General features: G+C 42.1%; 1 protein-coding gene across 1 annotated transcript; it reads left to right on the top strand.

The window, feature by feature from the left end:
- Positions 1–716: 716 nt before the first annotated feature.
- On the top strand, positions 717–21,583 carry RIGI (RNA sensor RIG-I). Its single transcript, XM_082074758.1, has 18 exons — positions 717–1,032; positions 1,172–1,303; positions 3,250–3,428; positions 5,252–5,402; positions 6,211–6,336; positions 7,128–7,238; positions 8,204–8,357; positions 9,252–9,510; positions 10,236–10,398; positions 10,821–10,922; positions 11,711–11,868; positions 12,179–12,314; positions 13,603–13,751; positions 15,038–15,128; positions 15,821–15,991; positions 17,497–17,648; positions 18,152–18,298; positions 20,014–21,583. The coding sequence occupies exons 1-18, from the start codon at positions 927–929 to the stop codon at positions 20,311–20,313; spliced, it is 2,787 nt and encodes a 928-aa protein (XP_081930884.1). The 5' UTR covers positions 717–926; the 3' UTR covers positions 20,314–21,583.
- The last annotated feature ends 1,345 nt before the right edge of the window (positions 21,584–22,928 follow it).

Here is a 22,928-nt window from a genome sequence, read left to right as displayed (position 1 = left end):
AAGAAGGAACATTAAATACTTGAGAGTACAGACGGACTAGAATAGAATAGAAAATATGATGATAATGGTAGGTCTTTCTTCTGCCTCTTTCCACACACCCATTCAGTGGAAGCCCATCTCTCAGTGGCCTTGTGTTGCCATGGCTTTAGATAGCAAGTGTCTTGAATTGGGCCAGTACCTGTTAGTTGTCTCTTTGAATATGAGACTTATGAAGCTGCAAACAGCTGGATAAACCCACTCTATAGATTAATAGTTAGAGGGAGGTTTGCATATGGAGTTGTCATGTTTAGCAGCATTTCTGAGCTGTGGGTGCTTTCAGCTCTGTAACCTGCCGGCCTCCTCTGTGAGCTTTGATGCTCATTCCCGTTCTAGAGGCCGGTCGGACAGACCTTCTCATTTTGACATTCCCAAGCTATACTAATGGCAGCAGCTGGGAAAGCACTTGCTCAGAGCATGTGCAGAATTGTTTTTTCAGTCTTTCAAAAACCAGGATGCAGCCTGTAAATCTAGTTCAGGGTTTGGGGGAGGACACGGGGTGGCAAAAGGGTAGAGGGGTCGAGCGGTGCCTTTATTTGTATTACCTCGCTGTGCTCTCCCCCATCTTGACAACCACAAACGCTTGGTCACAGGTTTTGCAACAGGGTGCGTGCGCACACGCTTACCGCTTTTTGTCTCGCTGCCTCCCCCGGCGGCCCGGCCTCCTCCTCCGCTTTCGGTTTCCATTCTCACGCGGGCCTCAAGTTTCTGTTTCCCGCTTGCTCCCTGCCCGAGGCGGTTTCCCTCGCTCCCCGCCGCCTCTCCCGGTGCTCGGGCACGGCGCTGCCTGTGCGCCCCCGCCGCCGCGCACGCAGCCGGAGCCGGGACCGGGACCGTGACCGAACCGTGACGGGTGCCGCCGCTCCCGGCGGCTCAAAGCCGGCCTGGCCATGACCGCGGAGGAGAAGAGGAGCCTGCAGTGCTACAGGCGGTACATCGAGAGGAGCCTGAACCCCGTCTACATCCTGAGCAACATGTCGGACTGGCTGTCAGACGGTGAGGGGCCGACAGCGGCTTCGCTCCCCCGGCTCGGCCCTGCGCCCGCGTCCCTCCCGCTGCCGGTGGGAGCTGCCGCCTCCCCGCCGCCCCGTCTGGTCCCCTCCCTCACTCTGTGCTTGCTTCGGGTTTTTGCTAGAGATGAAGGAGAGAGTCCGGAAGGAGGAGGAGAAGGGGGTGACGGCGGCCTCCGCGCTGTTTCTGGACATCATCCTGCAGCTGGAGGCGGAGGGCTGGCTCCGGGGCTTCCTGGACGCCCTGGTTGCAGCAGGTGGGTTCCCACTCGTGAGCGTGGTCTCCTCCGCTTTGCCTTTTCCCTGCCAGAGCCAGAGCCGCAGCTTCAGCTGCGGGGTGTGAGAGGAAAGCTTCACCCGGGGTGTGAAGCATCGCTCTGTTATCCTTGGGTATTGTCACATCAGATGATATGCGGTAGGAAAAAGTAGGTTGAGAGAGGGTGGAAATAAAGCTCTTCAAAGGCATGGGGAAACACCCACCTGAGAAGCAGCTGGAACAATTCCAGTTATGGACAGAGTCAAGGAAAGCTTAAGGGATGCTGAATAAAGCATCATTGACAGGAGGCTTATCTGTCTCAGAGCGTTTAGAGAAGTAAGAGCCATTTTTCTCACTAAATATAATTTAAAAAGCTAAATCCTCTGGAAGTGTAAGCTAAATGCATTTCAGGGTGTGTGGGGGGGTTAACTGATAGTGTGGGGTAACTTCATTCAAGGAGCAAGTCTTAAATTAGGAACTGATTTTTAAAAATTGTTCAAAGGCTTTGGAACTCTTATGGTTAAAGAAGTAAGTAACCATTAATAGTTTATGAATGAAATTATTGTTCCTTGGTAACTATGACTGTTTGATGTGTGAGCTCCTAATGTCATTTCCTTTCCAAAATGTGACAGAAGAGAATTTGAAGTTGTACAATGACTGGGAATTGCCAGCCTTCCTCTATACGTGTAGGTTCTATCATAGATTCTTGTTGGTGATTTGTTAGATATCTTGAACCCCAAAATCTCATAGCATAAGCCAGTTTTGTTTTCTTTTTCTCACTATTAAATATGTATAGTTACTGTATCTCTGTGAGCAATTATTACAAAATTTCTTACCACTTGGATGTAGTGCACCCTCCCCTTAAAGCAAATACTAGGTCCAAAGCAACTTTTTACCAGCCTGTGATAGTCCTAATTTGTGAATTGCCAGAATACCTTCTTTGAACATGTTAATAGCATTTAGGTTGATGTATCTGCAGCAGAAATCCAAAAAAGTTAACCTGCTGATTTTGAGGGCTATCCCAATACTTATGAATTGGGTCTGAGACTAGAGTATGGCATTACTCTTGTATTTGCAGATGCAGAGTCAGGGGATAATTAGGTAAAAGACATTGTGATGGTAAGTATCCACACTTCCCTCCTGCTCCTCCAAAAGAAAACAAAAAGTTAGGTAGATTCCCTCTCTTTGACCACATTTCCTCCGGGACTTTGACCGGCTTTCTTCCACCTCTGGAGCCTACACAGCAAATCACACGAGTCCTCCATATATGATTCCCCGCCACTGTTCCAGCATAGTGTTTCCAGATGTTTGCTGACTGCCCGGACTGCAGGTGCCTGGTTTGCTTTCAGCCAGGGACTGACCTGAGCCCTGTATGATAAGGATTTTTGAAGGAGGGTGGAGCCAAGGACAGGACTAAAAAGCTAAGGGCTGGTAAATCAAAGAAAAGAGGACCAAAGGTATTTGTGATTCTGAGTGGTGTCCTGTGCTCTGGGAAATCCTGTGGAAGACCATAATGGCCTGCAGGGCTCCAAGGATAGTATGGATCAAAGGAAGGGGGTTATTATTGTTGCTTGGGTGATGCGAACTGTGATATTGTGTAGCTCTCTTTTTCTTTTTGCAAGTGTTACTGATCTTTTACCATAGGGTTTTTCATGTTATACACACAAGTGCTGTAAGGGAAAACAGTCCCTTAATCTATAAAAATTTTTTGCAGTTCACCTAGATTTTTGTCAGTTACAGGCCAAAATAATTTTCATTTCTCCAATGTGGCTGAGAAAGTGTTGGGGTTTTGTTTGTTTGTTTGTTTGTGTTTTTTGTTTGTTTTTGTTTGTTTGTTTGGTTTTTTGTGGTTTTTTGTTTTGTTTTGGTTTGGTTTTTTTAGGTTGTTCCTGCCTATTCTAGCTAGAGATTGAATTAATAGTAACAATTTGTCTCTTTTTCTGAAAGGTTACACTGGGTTAGCAGAAGCGATTGAAAACTGGGACTTCAGCAAACTGGAAAAACTGGAGTTGTACAGGCAGCTGTTGAAGCGGATAGAAGCAACAATGCTGGAAGTTGATCCAGTAGCACTCATGCCCTACATTAACAGCTGCCTGATAGAAAGGGAGTGTGATGAGATCTTGCAGGTATGGTTAACTATAAAATCCCTGTATTTGCCTGGTTTTGCTGTGGAGAGGTACTGGCTGTTTCACTTGTGGGGTGTATTGGTTCCCATCCCTCAGGTTGCTCAGTGGGGAGGATGGGCAGCCAGGTGCCCTGGGCAGGGACTTGAGTTTCTTCTGCTTAGAGTAGGCTTTGTGGTGTTACTGGAATTACTGGAGGGAGTCCAGTGGCAGGCTACAAAGATCATGAGGGGTCTGGAGCATCTTTCTTATGAGGAAAGACTGAGAGAACTGGGTCTGTTGAGCCTGGAGAAGAGAAGACTGAGAGGGGATCTCATAAATGTTTATACATATCTCAAGGGTGGGTGTCAAGAGGATGGGACTAGACTCCTTTCAGTGCTGTTCAGTGACAGCGTGAGGGGCAACAGGCACATACTGAACCATAGGAGGTTCTATCTGGATATGAGGAGAAACTTCTTTACTGTGAGGCTGACAGAGCCCTGGAACAGGCTGCCCAGAGAGGTTGTGGAGTCTCCTTCTCAGGAGGCATTCAAAACCCACCTGGACACACTCCTGTGAGATCTGCTCTGGCAAACCTGCTTTAGCAGGTGGGTTGGACTAGATGATCTCCAGAGGTCCCTTCCAACACCAACTGTTCTGTGATTTTGTGATTCTGTGGCAGCAGCTTCCCACAGCAGCACTGTCTGTGACACCTGCACATCTTGTTCTTCACCCCCTGGCCCAGTGGATAAGGTGACATGTGAAAGGGTTGCAGGCAGGGCAGTGGGATGGGGTGGCTTTGGCACTGGCAGCATTCAGCTGTATATCTTTGGGGAATCCAGACTCCTGTGAAGAGACCTCAGGGGCTCTGGAAGGTGCCACATTACAGTGAAATGGGTGTTTTGCTATGCCTTTGAAATAGACCATTTTCTGGAGTGTTCATTCTGCTTTAGCACTCCTAAAAATACAGAAGGAATTAGGCAAAGTGGCATTTAGATGTTGCCTAAATTGATTCCTGTCTATCCTGGGATTTGACATAGTCTATGGCAACCCTTAGAAACTGTGTGTGGCTCTTTGAGTTTTTTACAGCCTCCAAAGGGATGCTTGTAGGGTGGAATCAAACTTCTGGTCTGATGTCATTAGCTAAATTTTCTATGACAGAAGTCAATAATATTTTCATAGCCTTTGGATATGAATCCACTGTACTGTTACCCAGTTCTAGCTCAGTGTCATTATCAATGACTGATAACAAGTCATATTAATTACCAATCACTCATCATTTATGACTGGTTAATAATGAGTTATTGATGCTGTGTGAAGGAGTCTGTGAGGTGTTCTCACTCCTTATGACTCCTTAGAAGGATTGTTTGCAGCTATTTTAACTTCAAAGGGGTATGTTTTTATGGAGATACACAATCTTTGGAAAGCTATTGCATCTAACCAAATATCAGGCCTGCCATAAATTTTATACTTTTGCATTTTGCTATTCTGGAATGTTTTTAAATCAGTTTGCCCTTTGAGATTTATGGCAGACATGGCTTATTACAAGGACCTTGCCAGATGAAAATTTACAGAATAGCCCCACGATGTTTCACACCTTGTGAATACTTAAGCAAACAACCTACCTGTTGATGTAGTCCAGCTAAGTTTAGTGTACGCCTAGGCTGGCAGAATGGCAGCAGTAGTAGGCAAATAACTGAATTTTATTGGAAACCTTTTATCCTGTGAGAAAAATAGTGGTATTTCCAGCAGAGCATCAAACAAAACAAATCAAAACAGAATCAGTTAAAGAACAGTGGATTCGATCACTCAGAAGCTACGGCAATTTCTGTTTGTTGTGTGTTCAGATTAGTGAATACAGAAGCAAAGCAGCTGGGATAACTAAACTCATTGAATGCCTCTGTCGATCGGACAAGGAAAACTGGCCGAAAAGCCTTCAGCTGGCACTAGATAACACAGGATACTACAATGCAAGTGAACTGTGGGGCATTAGAGAAGGTAAACTGCAAATTGTTTTTATTATGCTCTTTCCCTATTCTTCTACCAGACAGTATTTTTTTTTTTTTTTTTTTATAATTAGGCTAATTTAAAAGTATAAAATCAGACTACATTGTTTATTGTTAAAAAATAAAACCCCTTTTTAAAATTAAGATGTTAGCCTACTGAAGAAAAGTTCTCCATATTGGATGAATTTTAATGCCAGTAGTTAAGAAGAGTTGCTAGTAGAAGTTAATCATGGATACTGTGTGCTTTCTGGAGCTGGTTTAGGGTGCAAATGTACTCTTTCTCCCTCTCCCTCTCCAAAAGCAGTGTTTTGTGAAATGTTCTGTTTGCAACGAGACTCTTCACGCAAATCCCAGTGACAGTTGTTTGAGAAGGTAATAATTATGGAGCCAAAGAAAATTTTAGCAAGCGTTGATTATCATGTAAAATAGAGGATGGAGATAGTCTTACAATTTCTAGGTCCTTTCAAAGGGTAGGGGGAAAGGAAGAACTTCTAAGTATTTTTTCATGCTTGTGGTTAATGTCTGTGTTAAATCTGTAATCTTGTTACTAAACAAATATACCTTTCCTCTCAATTTATTATCTCCCCTTGATTTTTAAGGGGTAGACAAATGTGTGTTGAGTATGTGCATCTTCTAAACCCTGTCAGTGCTATCCGTGCTACTTGAAAGGGAGCCTGGATGCACCATCATTTTATATAGTCTTTGCATGCTAGCAACAAACTCCTTCACCTTGTCATCCCAGCAAACACATTTTAAGATCACAAGGATCAATAACATGCATTTTTTTTGGGATTGTACAGATCGTGGCAAAGATGTTGACGGTGAAATGGCAGATGCCTCTGAAAGCAGCTTTGAAATCAGGTTGACATTTTCTGAAGAAGCAGAACGTGACAATAATCTCAGTGAAAATCTCTGTTCAGCTTCAGGTGAGACTTAGCAACTTAAAATAGTTTGTAGCTGGAAGTTTGTAGCAGTGTGCCACAAAGGAAGGTACTGAGGAGCTGGTATGAGTCCCTCACTTCATTTAGCTGTCTTCTGGTTTAATGTTTAAAGAATCTTGTGCTGGGCATTGCACTTGTTAGAGGTTCTCCCTCATTTACCACATTTCTAGTGCCAAGTTCTGTCAGCACATTACCAAAAACGTCTTCAAACACCAGATCGTTGTTGATGCATCTATCTCTGATATTATTAATTCACATGTGACCTGGTATTAGCTGGTTTAGAGAGCTGAATGTGACTGCGAAGGATCTGTGCAGTGGCTGGCATGTCTTGTACAGCAAATTTTGCTCCACCAGTGGTTTCTATTTCCTATTCCATAAGTGCAAACCCTCTCACAAGACCACAGTTCAAGACAGTATTAACTTCCAAAGTGTGTAAAGCAGAAGGCTAAAAGGAATACTGGGCATATATTTGGGGTAAAACAAGCCTTTGTGTTTTCTCTCTGAGTTGAGGAAGACCAGTTGGGGTGAGAGTTGTCAGCCAAGACCTTGAAATGAGTTCATTTTAGGAAGCAGAGTCGAACAGTAACAAAAGTATTCCATCAAATCTACACAAAGTTATTGTCTGGTGTGCATGTTCAGTTAAAAGGTTTGTCTGTCAGAATGCTCTGTGTACACTGTGAGGACTCTGCCTATCATTTTAGATAGCAACTGTATGTGTCACAATATATTTCATGCATTACAACGTTCTTCACAAAACCATGTTTCTCTCCTGAAAGGGACCTATCAGTATTCAGCTGTTTATGAACCAAAGAAGGCTCGGAACTACCAGATTGAACTTGCACAGCCTGCTATCAATGGAAAGAACACATTGATATGTGCTCCCACAGGTAAAAAACCACATTTCTTAGAAAAATTCTCTTTGTGGAGAGGGCTATGAAGGATAGAAAATGGTAAAGGCTGAGTCAGACTTTTCCAGATGTTTATTTAAAAGTAGTCTTCCTTGCAGGAGTAGATCCAGATCTAACCTGAAATTACAAGGGCAGCACAGAGACTGAGCAAGACAGAATTAACTGTTGGCATTTCAATACTTATATTCAGATTTCTGTATTTTCACCTTGGCTTTCTCACTCCCTTGTGTGAATTTCTGAGTTATAATCACTCTCTGATCTCTGTGAATCTTTGTGAAATTTGGCTTGAAAGTTGAAAGAAAAGTAGGGTGAGTTGCCCTGAGACTCCTGTGTCTTCTGTAATAAAATGCCTACAACACCAGAACAGCAAGGGAGCTTTTGCAGTGGCTCAGGCCTGAGTTAAGAGCTTGAAGTTCCTTAGCAGAAGAGAGTTCAGTCGGCTCTTTCTCTCTGCCTGTTTCCCATGTAGCTATCCTGATTCTCCCCGGAGCCCCGGAGAGGCAGGTGGGGTGGCAGAGGCAGGGACACAGAAGAACTCCGGGTGGCCTGCACAGTGAGCCTGATGAGTGCTGAAGGAAAAGGAATGCGAGAGGAGCAAGGCTGCATGGGGTGGATGGAAGCTGAAAGTGCCTGGTGCCTGTGCCACGGTCTGATTTGTTTTGGGAGCACATGCTAGGAGCAGACTCAGTGATTTCAAAGAACTTAAAACTGCCCATGGATTTTCCTTCACAGTGACTGCCACATGGTCTTTACAAACTGAGACTGTGAGAGAGAAAGAGATGATTGCCCACCTGAGTAAGCAGCCAGCTTTCTGTCCCCAGATAGTCTGGACGTGTACAGCTCCCTTGTCAGCTCCCTATTGTTACAAGGCATCCATACCAGACAGGCTTCTGCTTACAAATACCGCCTTTTCATACTTTACCTTTCATATTCTTCATTTAAAGGATCTGGAAAAACTTTTGTGGCGATTCTGATTTGTGAACACCATTTCCAAAACATGCCCGCAGGACAAAAGGCGAAAGTTGTCTTTCTTGCAACTAAAGTGCCAGTGTATGAACAACAGAAAAATGTGTTCCAACAGCATTTTGGAAGAAGTGGGTAAGTGTAATTCCACGGAAAATTAACTGCTCTCTAGGCCAGCTGTGCTCAGGGCAGAATGTAGTAGGTTTACTGGTGACAAAAGTGTTTGACATTGGCATAAGGGTGATTCCTAGTGGTAAGAATGGCAAGTTACTACGGTAGACTTTGTTTTGGAGAGTCCGAAGTCTGCTTTTGGAGAGTTTAAGCACTGGTTGTGCAGCACCTATGGACAGGGCCAAGGTACACCTGTGCTTGCCACCAGTGTGTGTGTGCCACTGTGAAGCGTGTTCTATCTTGAGACACCTTTCCGCTGTGCTTCCAAAAATGAGGCAGTTCCAGGAAGCAGCAGTGGGATTCCTCTTGGCATTCTCAAATGGCAGAGTCTTCTCCAAATGGAAGGACCAAAACTTCTTTCGCTTTTCAACTTGTAGTCAGAAAATGAGGGTCCATCTCTCAGACAGGACTGAAAATTTCTTAGGGGAGTATCAACAACCTATAGCTTCTGATTTTGAAGGAACTAATTACTGCATATCCACTCATGAATCCTTATAGTTATGGGAAAATGAGGCTGCTGGACAGAAAACAGTCCCATGCTGCCAGACATATACAGAAAAGGGATGAGGGACAGCATCCCCAAATACACCTTACATGTGAACTGAAAGATGCAGCTTAAATGTACAAATCTATTACCCTTCAAACAGAATATATTTTATTTAATGGGAATTGAAAATACAGTTACTCACTGTCAGCAGTTTTTTTCTCAACTTCTGTGGGTCAAACTGCCAGCCCAAAGAATTTGACATTTTGAACTTAGTAACTACTGCTCAAGTTTGCTGAAAAGTCCATCCTTCTACTCTTTTTGCCCTGCAAGGCATCATTTTTCATACCTTACCTTTTGCCTCTTCTTCCTAGATATTCTGTTCAAGGAATTTGTGGTGAAATAGCTGCAAATGTCTCTGTAGAAAAGGTTATACAGGACAGCGACATCATTGTGCTAACACCTCAGATTCTTGTGAATACCGTCAAGAAAGGAACCCTTAGCTCCCTCTCCATCTTCACTCTGATGATATTTGATGAATGCCACAACACTACGGGCAACCACCCTTACAATGTGTTAATGACCAAATACCTGGAACAAAAATTTGACTCCTCTGCAAACCAGCTGCCCCAGGTAAGGTCCAGCCTGTCAGTGGTGGAAACATTAGAGAACGTATTTCGCAATGCAGTCAGCAAAGCCTTTTGTGTTAATCCAGTTCAAACTCCCATTTAAAAATGGTTGCAAATTGAAACGGTAGCATCTGGAACACCTTTTTGCTCTTCTCATACACGTCCAGGCTGTTTTCGCATGTTGCATCTTCCCCCAGCTTCCAAGAAGGATGGATCAAGCATGACAGAGATCTGAGTCCCTGACAGCAAACAGGATTATTGGGCTGGGAAGAAAGCATGTTCCCCAGAATTTAGTAATCTCCTTATCACCTCTCTGTTGCTGTCTTCTGCAACAACAAAATGGGGCCACTGCCTCTGCTGACAGGAGGTTTTGGTCCAGCTGAGAAGACATCTCTGAGAGAGCGCAGAGGACAGTTCTGGGGGCGGGTTTGCTGTTTCAGTGTATGATGAGCACTGGCAAATACAGATGGCTATAGATTTAAGTAGGTAGATAATTTATTTTCGGATACTCTAAGCCTGAGTGCCTTAAAGAAGGCACGAGTGGGGACAAGGTTTGGCTCTCAAGATCTAGTCCTTGTACTCACGTTTAGTTTGGCTGCCTGTTTTGTTTCTTTGTTTTTGAAGACAGTGACAACTTGACAATTGGTAACAGCATCTTTAGTTGGGTTTTCTGTTTGTTTGCTTGTTTGTGACAAAGAAGCAATCATGGCTATTAATATGTGTGTCCAGATTGTAGGTTTAACTGCTTCTGTTGGAGTTGGTAATGCCAAGGACATCACTAAAACTGTAGAGCACATCTGTACCCTCTGCTCCTACCTTGACATACAGGCCATTTCCACTGTCAGAGAGAACAAAGAGGAACTGCAGCGATTCATAAACAAACCAGAGACAGGTAAGAATCCTTCTTTTTTTTTTTTTTTTCCCTTCTGAGATGCAAAGTACCTAAGGCAGCTGTCCAATTCTCCTTTTGTCAGGTGAAGTAAAAAGTTTAAAACTAAACTGAATCTTTGCTTCCTTCTGGCTTGAAAGGAGTTTGAGTGTGCACTTCACTGTTGTCCCACAATGAGGCAGTGCCCATTTGGGCAAATTTTCTCTTTGCTGACCTCCACAGTCTCTGTTTTTTATTTATCAAGGCAGGAAAGCCAGTGCAGTTCTGCCAGTGAAGACTGGGGGCTGTTTCTTTCTGTGCAACCGTAATGCTCATTAACTATAAACATCATTATGATCGCATGGAGCACCATATGAAGACTTTCTGTGCTGCCCAGGGAAATGTCTTACTTATTCAGGCTACTGACTTCCATTTCTTGTCTCTAGATGTCAGACAGGTTAAAATACGACTTCAGAATCACTTTGCAGACATTATTTCAGGTCTCATGTCTGAGACAGAGGCGACGATGAGGAAGATCTACTCACTGGGTAAGATACTGTAATATGCCTGTAACTGGGGTTCAGTCTTTGATTATATCAGTCTGAAGCCTCATGGCTGCTAAAGCAGTGACTCTTTTTCCACTTCATTCCCCTTCCTTTCTTTTTGCTTATTATATCTCTTAAATAAGAGATTCTAGGTATAAAAGTTGACTAGTTTCCTGTTATAGGTGATTACTTTGATAATCATAAATATTTTTGTAGATTTCAACCTTCTTCCTGCAGCTAAGAATGGTGTCCTTTTGACACTGTCAAATCTTTCTGAATGTTTAAAGAATCTGAAACAGAACTACCAAAGTGCTTGCTTTCAAAATTCAATGAGATGGATTTCATTAATGAGAGATACCTGTATGTTCTTATTTAAGCATTTTTCCAAATGCTTCATACCTGAATCTGTCTCTGTTAAGGAAAACAAAAAGTGTTTCAGTTACGGTGCTACTCTGAATGTTGCAATTTCTTCATTTCAGTACAAATTTACTTTCACTTTTGCTGCTCTGACACTTCTCATATTTTCTCTGGCCTCTCTGCATGCGCTCAGAGTTATTTTTAGGCATTCCCGGGCCACCTTTTCTGATAAGCATTTTGTCATCTTTATACTTCTGGGTACCCCTATTTCCACTGTTTACCAGGTCTTCATTATTTCCTACTGAGGGGTATTTAAGATAATTTTACAGAGGAGGATCTGTGGAACATGAGCACCACCAGAGGATACAGCTGCCTAAGAAAGGCAATACTTGTCTGTAGGGTTCCAACCTCTTTGTTTCCTTCTTCTTTACTAGATGATATCTCTCAAATGAACAAGAATGATTTTGGAACACAGAAATATGAACAGTGGATAGTTACCACACAGAAGAAATACAGACTGTTGCAACTGGCAGACAAGGAGAAGGAGAGCAGCATTTGCAGAGACATTTTCATCTGCACTGAGCACCTGCGCGTAAGTGTTTATCTTCTTTCCTTCCATACAGAAGTGAAACCATCATGTTCCTTCTGATCCAGGTATGTTCACCTAGGAACAGTTGAGCTTAATAATTTTATTTGACATAAGCTAAAGCATGGCATGTAAGAGTTGTGTCTTAAGATGCTCTCTAAGAACTGTATAGTGCAGAGGAGACTTTGTAATGCTTGCTTTGTCATGCAAATGGAAGAACAACACAAGTTCGTAATACTTAATCGAGCTAAATAAAATTTGCATTCATCCCGTCCCATGGCAAATGAGGCTTACATGTGTATGTCTCTCTGAGCAGAAATTCAATGATGCTCTCATCATCAGTGAAGATGCCCGTATTGAAGATGCTTTAGCCTACCTAACCGAATTTTTCACAAACGTCAAAAATGGACCATTTACAGAATTAGAGAAGCAACTGACAGCCAGATTTCAAGGTATTTCACACAGTACCTGTGACAGTTGCAGGGGAGAAAAAGGCTTATGGTGGGATGATTCAAGTGTTTTCTTCAGAGTAATTGTGGTTGTTTCTCCAGAAACTTTGCACTTTTCAGAAGATCTAGTGTCCATGTGGGTGTGAATGTAGTGTAGGGTGGACAGAGGGGAACTTACTTGCTGGCCTTCAGACTTCCAGTGCAGGAGCTGAGGATGTAGCAGTGACTGTAGCTAGATGCTGTAGTAGGTTCTTAAATGCCTGAGTTGGAGGTAAGGCAGTGTTCTCCTTAGGGGTGTGCCCCACAAGTGAGGGATGTTGGGGTTGTTCAGCCCGGTGAAGAGAAGGCTCCGGGAAGACCTTACTGCGGCTTTTCAGTACTTAAAAGAGTATAAGGAAGACGGGGACAGACTTTTTCACAGGGCATGGTGTAACAGAACAAGGCATAATGGTTTTAAACTAAGGGAGGAGAGCTTCAGGCTGGACACAAGGAAGAAATTTTTTACAGTGAAGGTGGCGAAACACTGGCCCAGGTTTCCCAGAGAGGTGATAGATGCCCCATCCCTGGCATCCCAAGGCCAGGCTGGACGGGGCTCTGAGCAACCTGATCTAGTTGAAGATGTCCCTGCTCATTGCAGGGGGTTGGACTAGATGAGCTTTGAAGGTCCTTTCCAACCCAAACTACTCTGTGATTCAATTCTAAGATTCTACAATGGCAGCATTAGCCAAGGCAGCAGCACACGGTGCTCTGGGCACTCCCTGGCCTCCCTGCCCGGTGCTCCCGCACACATCCCAGGCTTCTGGGAAGAAGCAGGTGGCCCTTGTGCCCTCCTGATTAAACGTTAGAGGTTGTGCTCTTCTCTAACTTCTGATTTAGTAGCAGTGTGCTGTAAACCAGCCTGTGGTCTGGTGTGTTGCAGCGTTGGCTGCAATTTTAAATCGCTGGGCTGTGTGCCCTCTACTGTCAGTTCTTCCCTAGAAGAAACAGCACTGCTCTTTGCAAGAACTGAGTTTGCTTTCCTGGTGTCTTTTGATGCACAGTATGTCACAGAGGTTCTTCTGTCAATTTGCTACAAAATGTGAGAGATTCAGATTTTTTTTTTTTTTCTGGGGATTTTGTTTTGTTTTGTTTAAGCAATAGCTTTCTTTACTTGCATCTGAACGAATGGTATAGAAAATAAAAACAGATGCTAAAGAGAATGTGGGTGGCATTTGACAGTAGATTTGGGTGAGAATTCTGCATTCTGCATTAAAGAAAGTAAATTATTCAAGACACTGCTGTTTACTTCCAGAGAAAGAACCAGAACTGACTGCCCTTTCAAAAGATGAATCAAATGAGAATCCCAAGCTGGAAGAGCTTGCTGCCATCCTGGATGAAGCATACCGCTACAACCCACAGACTCGCACTCTTCTCTTTGTTAAGACAAGAGCCTTAGTAGCTGTAAGACATTTATTTTTAAAGTTCCTAAAAAGGGAAGTGAGAAAATATAATGCCTCGTCTATTATGTTTCCCATTTTGATCTGGAAATAGAAAAATATGCATGTATTTCATCTTCCTAAGGAAATATTTATCATTCTGTATCTGCCTAAGCACTGATGCTCTGAGAAAGGAAAAGTTGTTTTTTTAAATTTCTTTTTCTAAAAACAACAGTACAGGGGTGGTGTCCTTCTTGCTATATGCCATAGTTAATCATTAAGCTGTCAGATTTGTACTTTAAGTCTGAAGTTAGTTTTAACAAGACATTTTACAAGGTTTTTTGCTTTGATGTGGAAGTGCTATAAACCAGCAGCTCTTCTTTATCACTGACTGCACGTCAGGAGGTATTTACACATTTCCTGGGGGATTACTATGGGTCCAAAGGAGGTCTGTGACCTAGCACGTGTTCTTGATAAAGAAAAAATAAATAATTTGTGAAGCAGATGACCCTGGACACCTCTGATGCACTGGTCTATATCACACTTGCCTAGGATCAAGGATCTAGGCTGGATGATATTTTGTTCTCCCTTCTAATACCTTGTTGCCAGAAAAAGTTCATGCTTGAAGTAAGTGCGCTGCTCATCATTAGCTTCGGTATCTCTTAAACATTTACTGCAAGGTATCATAGTGTCTGGGTACCGAAAATAGATTCATCAGCTGAGAGTACCAACTCCCATTTTATCCTTGGGTATTGATAGGCTGGATAAATTGCAAACCAGAAAAGAAATAAAAGGCAGCCTGAAGCCCAGACTAACAATACCAAGTATCTGCTGGCAATTTTCCATTATAGACGTAAAAGCCTCCTGCATCTTGATTGAGCTTTGTTCCATGTAAGAGCAGTTTGAAGGTGCTACTTTCATTGCACAGTGAGAGTGCTGTTTGTAAATAGCAACTCATTTCCTTTACAGCCCAGAGATGTAGTATTCAGTGATCTGCTGGTTTATAAGAGAAAAAGACATACTTTTTAGCAGTGAAAGGCTGCTCACTCTCTAGCCAGCCTTTAAATTGCAGAGGTGGGAAAAGTGGAGTTCAGTTGTGGCATGGTTGGATCTGGCATCATGGCTGTGACCCTTGCTTTCTCACCTATTAACAGACGTTCCCTCCTGATGCATAAATTCCACCTTCTCTTTTGCTTTTGGTTCTTGGAAGTGTTGTCTTGATAAATAGGCAAGCAGGGGCAGGATCTACCTATCTATCCCAAATTAGCATTTCATCTGGACAGGGACCTAACTCCCTGATTTGCTTTCCAGGCTTTGAAGAAGTGGATGAAAGCAAATCCTCTGCTTAGCCACATAAAGCCAGATGTGTTGATGGGTCATGGAGGAAAAGATCACAAAACAGGTACACACGTTTGCACTGAGGTTGCTAGACCTATGGTGGCTACAATGGTAAAATTGTTTGTGCTCTTCCTGTGTTCATCTTCTGTGCTCTTACACACAGGAAGGTCATGCAAGACTGTGCAATGCTTTCTGCCATATCTAGAGAGACCTTCAACCAACCCTGAGGAGACACTTGCTTTTTCTGTCCAGAACCTTTGGTTAAAGCAGCAGTAACACTGTCAGTGACCCTTTGCTGCAGAATTCTTTTGCTGGTTCAAAAGAAGTTTAGAAACTGTTCACTGTCATGGCTTCTTGTGATTACTTCTAGTGTTATTTTCCCTGTTCCTTTTACAGATCCCTCTCTTATTTTGTGTTTGGTGGCACAAAGACATTTTAAGATAGAATGGGAGTTACAGTTGAAATTACTTATTCATGGCTTAAGTTAAGAGTTAGCCTGGGCTTAAAATAACCAAGTTGTATTGGTCTCTCTAATTAAGATCACCAAGGTGTTGTGTCTGAAATGGTGTTTCCCAGGATGACAATTCTTGCGGCACATCAACAGGAATTCCTGCTCAGTGGGCAGAGCACACAGCCAGCTGGATATAAAATTTAAACTACTTTTCTAGATCAAAAGGACACGGTAGAGCAAATGCAGGTATCTTGCTCAAGGAACTCTTCATTGTGTATTCCTGACACAGTCTCTTGGTACTGTAGGTATGACCCTCCCAATGCAGAAGGCTGCACTGGATGCATTCAGAACCGACCAGGACAGCAGACTGCTAATTGCTACATCTGTTGCTGATGAAGGCATCGATATTTCTGAGTGCAACCTTGTTGTGCTCTATGAATATGATGGTAACCTCACCAAAATGATCCAAGTCAGAGGTATGGAGTTTCAGAGCTATTACTTTCAGGCCTAGAAACTGACAAAGTGCTACTCAATGTCAGGTTGGAAATACTACAGTAGTATGTGTTTGTCTTGCTGTTGTTCCTCTGTGCTGCTGAAGCCACATGAATGATAGCACCAAACATGACAAATCTGTTCACAGAACAGAGTCCTTGATGTTGTGTTACTTTTCTTTTGCCACACAAATTAGCAATGCTGCACAAGGTCATTGAACTGTTGAGAATTGATCCCTCAAGTGGATAATTCTACATATAAGTAGAAGAATGGCTAGAAGAGCTGTAGTCAGAAATAGCACAAATCGTTCTGACTGACAATTTACAAAGGACCACTGCAATGGAGTTTCATGCATTTCCTTGGCTTCTGAAGAACTTCCCCTGCCCAGTGGCTTATTCCCAACCCAGCTGCTCACCGGCACCTGAAGCCTCCACATGTGCAGACTTCTAACATTCACCAAAAGAACAAACCAAACCATAATAAAAAGAAACCCTGTTTGTGCCTTGGCTTATCTAAAAAAAATATCTCAAGACTTCAGTCTTGAATTTTGGTGATTTTACAATACGGCCAGTAGAGGGAAATGAAGAGCCATATAAAATACTGGTTTCTGTTCAACATTCCTAAATGTCAGGAAACTGCTTATGTCTTTCAAGTGTGCATCTGCAGTATTTTATCATACACCTGAGTAGTTAACTTCATAATTGGATGGGAAGTGATGTCCCTTGTACTTAGTCCTTTGCTTTCAGGGTTTGTGTCTTGTGATTTTCTTATTTTTGTTTTATAATGAAATAATTGGCCCAGAATTAATATTTATGGGTGAAAGGATAGTGTTTCTTTTTAACAAGTCATTGAAGATGCAAAGAAAATAGGTTGGCTCAGTTTAAAAATAACATACAATCATGATTTTGCGGGAATGAGAGCTCAAAAGTGAACGTGATCATTTTTTCTAACTGAAATACTTCTAAACTGGTATGAGATCTCTGTAGCTCTTAGTTTGCCTTTGTCACAGCAGCAAAAAGCAGGCAGGCAGTAGGCACAGACAAGTAGAAGAGATGGTACTTGCTCTTGCTATCTCTTTTCTTGCCAGCACTGTATTTCCAGTTCCCCAGGGGTTTTTTGTGATAGATTTTTTTTTTTAATAGACACCAATTAGCAAGGCAGAAAACTAGTAAGCAAGACTGCGATGAATTTTTCTCCTCTGGCTTTTGTTTCCGCAAGAAGGCAGTGAGATAATGTACAGTAACTGAAGGCAGGCCAGAGAAGTTCACAACAGAGCGCTGGGACATCCATGAAGATACCTGGAATGGGCATCTTGTTCTGGTTTGTGATCAAAGAAGACAGAGCTGTTTAGAAGCAGCATTATCTGAATGTGAACATGGGAAACAAAAGCAGCCACACAGAAAGTCCTTAATGCTCTTTTATGGCATAGCTGCTGATTTTGCACATCTTGCTAAGAGTAACTAAAGAGGATAAACGTGTTTCTGTGTAGGTCGTGGAAGGGCAAGAGACAGCAAGTGCATCCTTGTGACGAGCAAAGCAGAAGTGGTTGAGAATGAGAGACATAACTGTTATAAAGAAGAAATGATGAACGAAGCTATTGAAACGATACAGAATTGGGATGAAACAGAATTCACAAGAAAGGTGTGTACTTCTGTGGAATTTTCATACTCCGCTCTAGAGGCATAACCTGTATTAGCCTTCATCTAGGGCTCTCTAGGACCGACTAATAACATGAGGAAAGTCTTTGCAGTGTTGGTTTCAGACCAAGGCTAGACCAGCAGAGAAGGGACAGGGTGTACAGCGGAGCTTGCAGAATGTCATCTGTACTGTAACTTGAAAAAACTTAAAGGCTGAGGTAGAATTTATATAAACTTCTCAGCTTAGAAATAAAATATAACTATGCTGTCCACTGGAAGAAAAATATTGCTGTGTTTGCCTGGGATAGTGGACAGGGAGATGAGAAACTATTAATATCGCGTTCTTTCATTGGTATGAGTTGCTAGAACAAGCAATGTTTTGTTTGTTTGCTTTTAAGTAATCAGTTCCTAGGTGTTCTTATGCATAGCCTGGGTCATGTTTAGACAGACACTGGGGATTCTCTTGAATTTCATAATGATGCTTTTATTTATTTTTTAATGTTAAAGATACAAGAGCTGCAAATGAAGGAAAATGCATTACGAGATTCCAGGAAGAAAGAAACAAGACCTAAGGGAGCGGAAGGGAAAAAAAATCTTCTGTGTGGAAAATGCAAAGCATATGCCTGCAGTACAGATGACATCAGAGTTATAAAGGTAGGACTCTGTATGGAAACCTCATCCATGAACACCCAGGAAGTCAGCACTACTGAATCAACAGCACTGTTTATCAGTGTGGAAAGTAGGCTTTTTTGTGCAAATTGGAGCAGAAAAAAAAATTCCCGAGTATATCAGTAAACCACAGGACCAGGCATAACTACTTCTGTAGCATGTTATGATGGTAGGTGATGGTGTCTAAGGTGTACAAATATGTGATATGACAGGAATCAGTTCCATTTTCCCGAACCCCCTTCTGTTATTGATGAATTTTGTGGAAAACCATGTGATCTTCAATGACATAACCTACTAGTGTAACTGCTAGATATTTTCTTTCCTGATTAGCATAAGATTGGGCATCTTCCTGCAGTTTTCGCCCTCTGTTCCTGCTGACTGAAAATTATCTGTACAAAGCACTGTTTAGCTCCTTAGCTTATGGGCCAGTTTTCTGTTTTGAAAGGCAAGGCAAACCATGATTTTACAAGAACAGCCCTTTAATTCTTCAATATTTATTTTCCGTTCTTTAGGTAGTTCACTTTGCTTCTATGTGGACATTTTTATTGTACTCTTTCTGAACTTGAATTTATCTGTAGGCCCAAGAAGCCAATACTCTATATGTGGAAAGTGGTGACAATGAAAGAGAGCCTTTTCTGGGCACTCTGAGCCTATTTTAGTTCTTAGATTTGTTATTTTGAAGCTTATTCTATTTGTACTGCTCTGAAAAGCGCAGTGGTGATGTGACAAGGGGCTTCAGGCCACAGCTGAGCATTACAGAATACCTGCCTTCATGCAATTCCCTTTTTAATCAAGAAAATCTCTTGTTTTTCCAGTTTTTGGAATGTAGATACAATCCATTACCCCTCTGCACAGGGAAGGTCTACAGGCAAGGAGCTGGGAATAGCTCAGCCTTGTGAAAAGCTTGTTATTTCTTTGACAAATAACAAGGGATATCTAACATGCACCTCTGAGTGTTACTCCATTTTCTGCTATTACCTTTTCACCTGTACCTGTGCAAATAGGTCTGAGAGTTCAGAAAACCCTTTGAAAAGATTTTTTGCTTAGTACTCTGCAAATAATCTCTTGGAATATTTTAAATAATCCCTACGAACTGAGTTCTGTTATAGCTCAGCCTATATATTTACTGAAAGTTGCATTTCCAGGAACTAGCATTTTCAGACTCCAGCACAAATGGTACATATGCTTGCAACTTGAGTTGTTACATTTTAAAATCTTTGCTTATGTATGTTACAAATAACAACTGTAACTTCTTTACCGTGTTAGGGTTACTTTTGCTACCACTTGAAAGTAGTTGCATTACCCCTCATGGGAAGCTGGGGTCAAACAGAATGAGCGGGAAACAGGAGTCTCTCAAGTTCCCTGTTGGCCTGATGACTCTGTTAGTTTTATGCACAAGGCTCAAATACTGCAAGCATGATTTTTAGAGAAGCTAAGTAAGTTCAAATACATATAAGCTGGTGACTGGTGATATATAGTAATTTTGGTTTTGACAAGCCCAGGTCTGTGCCTTTCTTGTACCAGGTATTTAATGAATGGGGGTGAAAGAGCAATGAGCTATGGGGGTTGGAAGGTGAGCCTCCCAAATGACAGGAGGCACCTTACCAGAGAAATGGTATTTGTGAGGGGGAGCAAGAATGTCAGGAAAAATGAGGAATGGTGTTTCAACTATTAAGCACTTCTGGCACGTGTTGTTTCAGGAATCTCATCACACTGTCATAGAAGATGCGTTCAAGGAGCGTTATATGACAAAGCCCCACAAGAAACCAGTCTGCTTTGATTGTTTTGAGAAAAGGAGCAAGATGTATTGTCAAAATGCTGACTGCCAGCATGACTGGGGAATCACAGTGAAGTACAAGACATTTGACAATCTACCCGTGATCAAAATCAAAAGCTTTGTAGTAGAGGATGTTGAAACCAGGACACAAATGGATTTTCAGAAATGGAAAGTTATTAATCTCTCTTTGAAGAATTTTGATGATGAAGAAACATCCAGCTAAACTCAGCATTTTAGTGCATGTATCACCCTACTGCACTAAATAGCAGATGTTTCCATGTATTAAAAAGCTATTTTTCTTTGTGCTGCCTGATATGCTAGGCCCCCCTCATCCAGCATCTGGCTAGATTAAAAAAGGCCAGTAGGGCCACTACAAGAAATCTGCCACATAATGAAACATTTCACTAGACTTTTTAATATAAGCATGATCAAACATGTTCCTAAGCATCTAGATCCTAATCTTTGCTGCTACAATAAAGTTGGTCTGAAAAAACAAAATCAAATTGAATGACTAACAAAACATCTAGTTTTAGGTGACAGGCCACAACATCAAGCATTTCTGTGTCAAACAGAAATCCTCTTTGTTACCAGTAACTTCTGGTTGCAGACAAAATGGCTTATGCATGAGACATTTAAAGCACTATTTTAGCTACTTTTAAAGCTTTTCAAAAATTACTTTTAATGCTCTAGGCGTTTTTGGTATACAGAAAATTAAGAAAAAATGTCCTGTAACTTTTCTGTAAGGAAGATGTTGCATCTTTTAAATCCATCTTTAATAGAGAACGCTTCTGCAACAGTCTGAGAAAAGCAGTAGGGCTTCACAGACCCTTCCTGGAGGAGGCATCTTCTGCATTGAAATGGTAGCAGTTTTCTTCTGTCATTGGACGTTTGTCATGTTGCAGCTCCAGCACTTTCAGAATGGACACCTTTCTATGTGTTGCTTAACTGAACAAGCCCCAAGGTGGACAAGGCAGTGCCCTGTGAGATAGATTAAGAATTTAGATGGTGATTAGCATTTACCCTGATGTCTTGTCTCAGGAATTGGCATGTGAAATTTCTTAAGTTGCAAATATTCATTCTGCAGAGTTCTTGTCAGGGCTGATCTAGAACTGGAACAAGTGTCCCTACCCAGATCCCAGACTTAGGTCAGAAAAAACAGGAATTGCTACAGACACAGTTATAAAACATTGTTAAGCCTGTACACTTTAAAGCACTTGTTGATTGTTCATCTCTTCACCAAGCTCACTCTTCAATATTTCTGTAGCCAGGATCAAACATATTTTCAGTTCACTTTATGCATTTCATAGTGTGGTAAGGTATGTATGTGGAAGAATTATGTGTTTGAAAAACTTGAACTCTGAAGAAAATAAATCACCTTGAACAGGAACCTAACATGGAGTAAAAATATTACTTTAAACTACCTAAACCCTAGCCAGTGAGACTTATGGTGTTCCTTTAAACTACGGCATTAAAAGCAAAACAACTTCATGTCCCATCCTGGTCCCTGCCTTTTACAGTGAGAGCTGTCTGCACTGTACAGGAAGCCTGAGTATCAGTCCAAGGGTAACTTACTCTGTGCTTACTTTTTTACCTAGTAAATTTGCTGTTCTAATACTGTTTCCAAAAATGAATCAGAGAAGAATGGATAAAGATTATTTATGGCTGGATAATGCCTCCCCCCAAAAATATTAGGAAAAAATATTTTTAAAAAGGCTAATTTAGTACTTTGAAATTTTTACTGGAAAAATCACAGCCTTTGAGTATGAGTTGGCTGTGTGAAAGGGCCATCTACTTTGGGACTCTGGGCATAAAAAATAACCAGTCTGAAGTTTCACAGCTTATAGTAATAACTACTGGGAAGTTAAGGGATTTGAGGAGTTTTAGTCTTTTCCTGTTGTTTGAATGCAAGGTTTTCAGACTAAAACAACACTGCAGTTGAGCTTAAATGAGTGTAATAAAGGCAGATGAGGTAACACATTAATAAGAATTCAACTTGATACAACAAGCCTGCCTTCAGTATGCAGTGGAGATGGGAGGGTGGGGAAGAACACCAGCACTTGGCCTTTGAGAATCTTTGCATTTTTTTTTTGCAATTGGACCCAAAGTTGCAGGTTTATTACCAACTAGTGCTCAAGATTCTCGCCATATTGACAGCTCTCTATTAAGATGTTTCACAGAATCAGAGACCAGCTGATGTTGGGAGTGGCCTCTAGAGGTCATCTTGTCATCTACTGCAGTTTGCCCAGGGCCACATGCAGACAGCATCTAAACATCTCCAAGGATGAAGATGCAACAACCTCTCAGGAATCTCTTCCAGTCAGTGCTCCGTCAGCCTCACAGCGAACGAGTGTCTGCCGATGTTCAGATGGAACCTCCTGTGTTTCAGTTTGCGCCCACTGCCTCTGGTCACATCACTAGGCACTACAGAAGAGAGCCTGGCTCCATCCTTTGTGCCTTCCATCCAGGTATTTGTACACAGAGATGACCCTGAGCCTTCACTGGGCTAAGTAGACCTGGCTCTCTCAGCTTCTCCTCCTATGAGAGATGCTTCAGACCCTGGAACACCTTAGCAGGACTCTACAAGTTTTCCTAGAGGAGGTGTTTGTTGGACTAAGCAAGAATAACCTGTTGCAGGTGCAGTAAAATCTCTATACCCTCCTTACAACTCTTGACTTCTTTCAGAACTACTTTCGTTGTTTTCCAGGTACAGCTGGAGCTGACCGCACTAAAAATACATTAGGAGATTACTTTGAAATTATTTCTCTGCTATGTTCATTGTTGTGGCAGTTGCTCTAGAATTAAGAGTAAGAATTAGTATGATAATTTTGTTTATCTCTG

The sequence above is a fragment of the Streptopelia decaocto genome (assembly GCF_964273445.1).
Source record: "Streptopelia decaocto genome assembly, chromosome: Z".
In the NCBI taxonomy this organism is placed as follows: domain Eukaryota; kingdom Metazoa; phylum Chordata; class Aves; order Columbiformes; family Columbidae; genus Streptopelia; species Streptopelia decaocto.
This window is presented reverse-complemented; position numbering and strand designations above follow the sequence as displayed.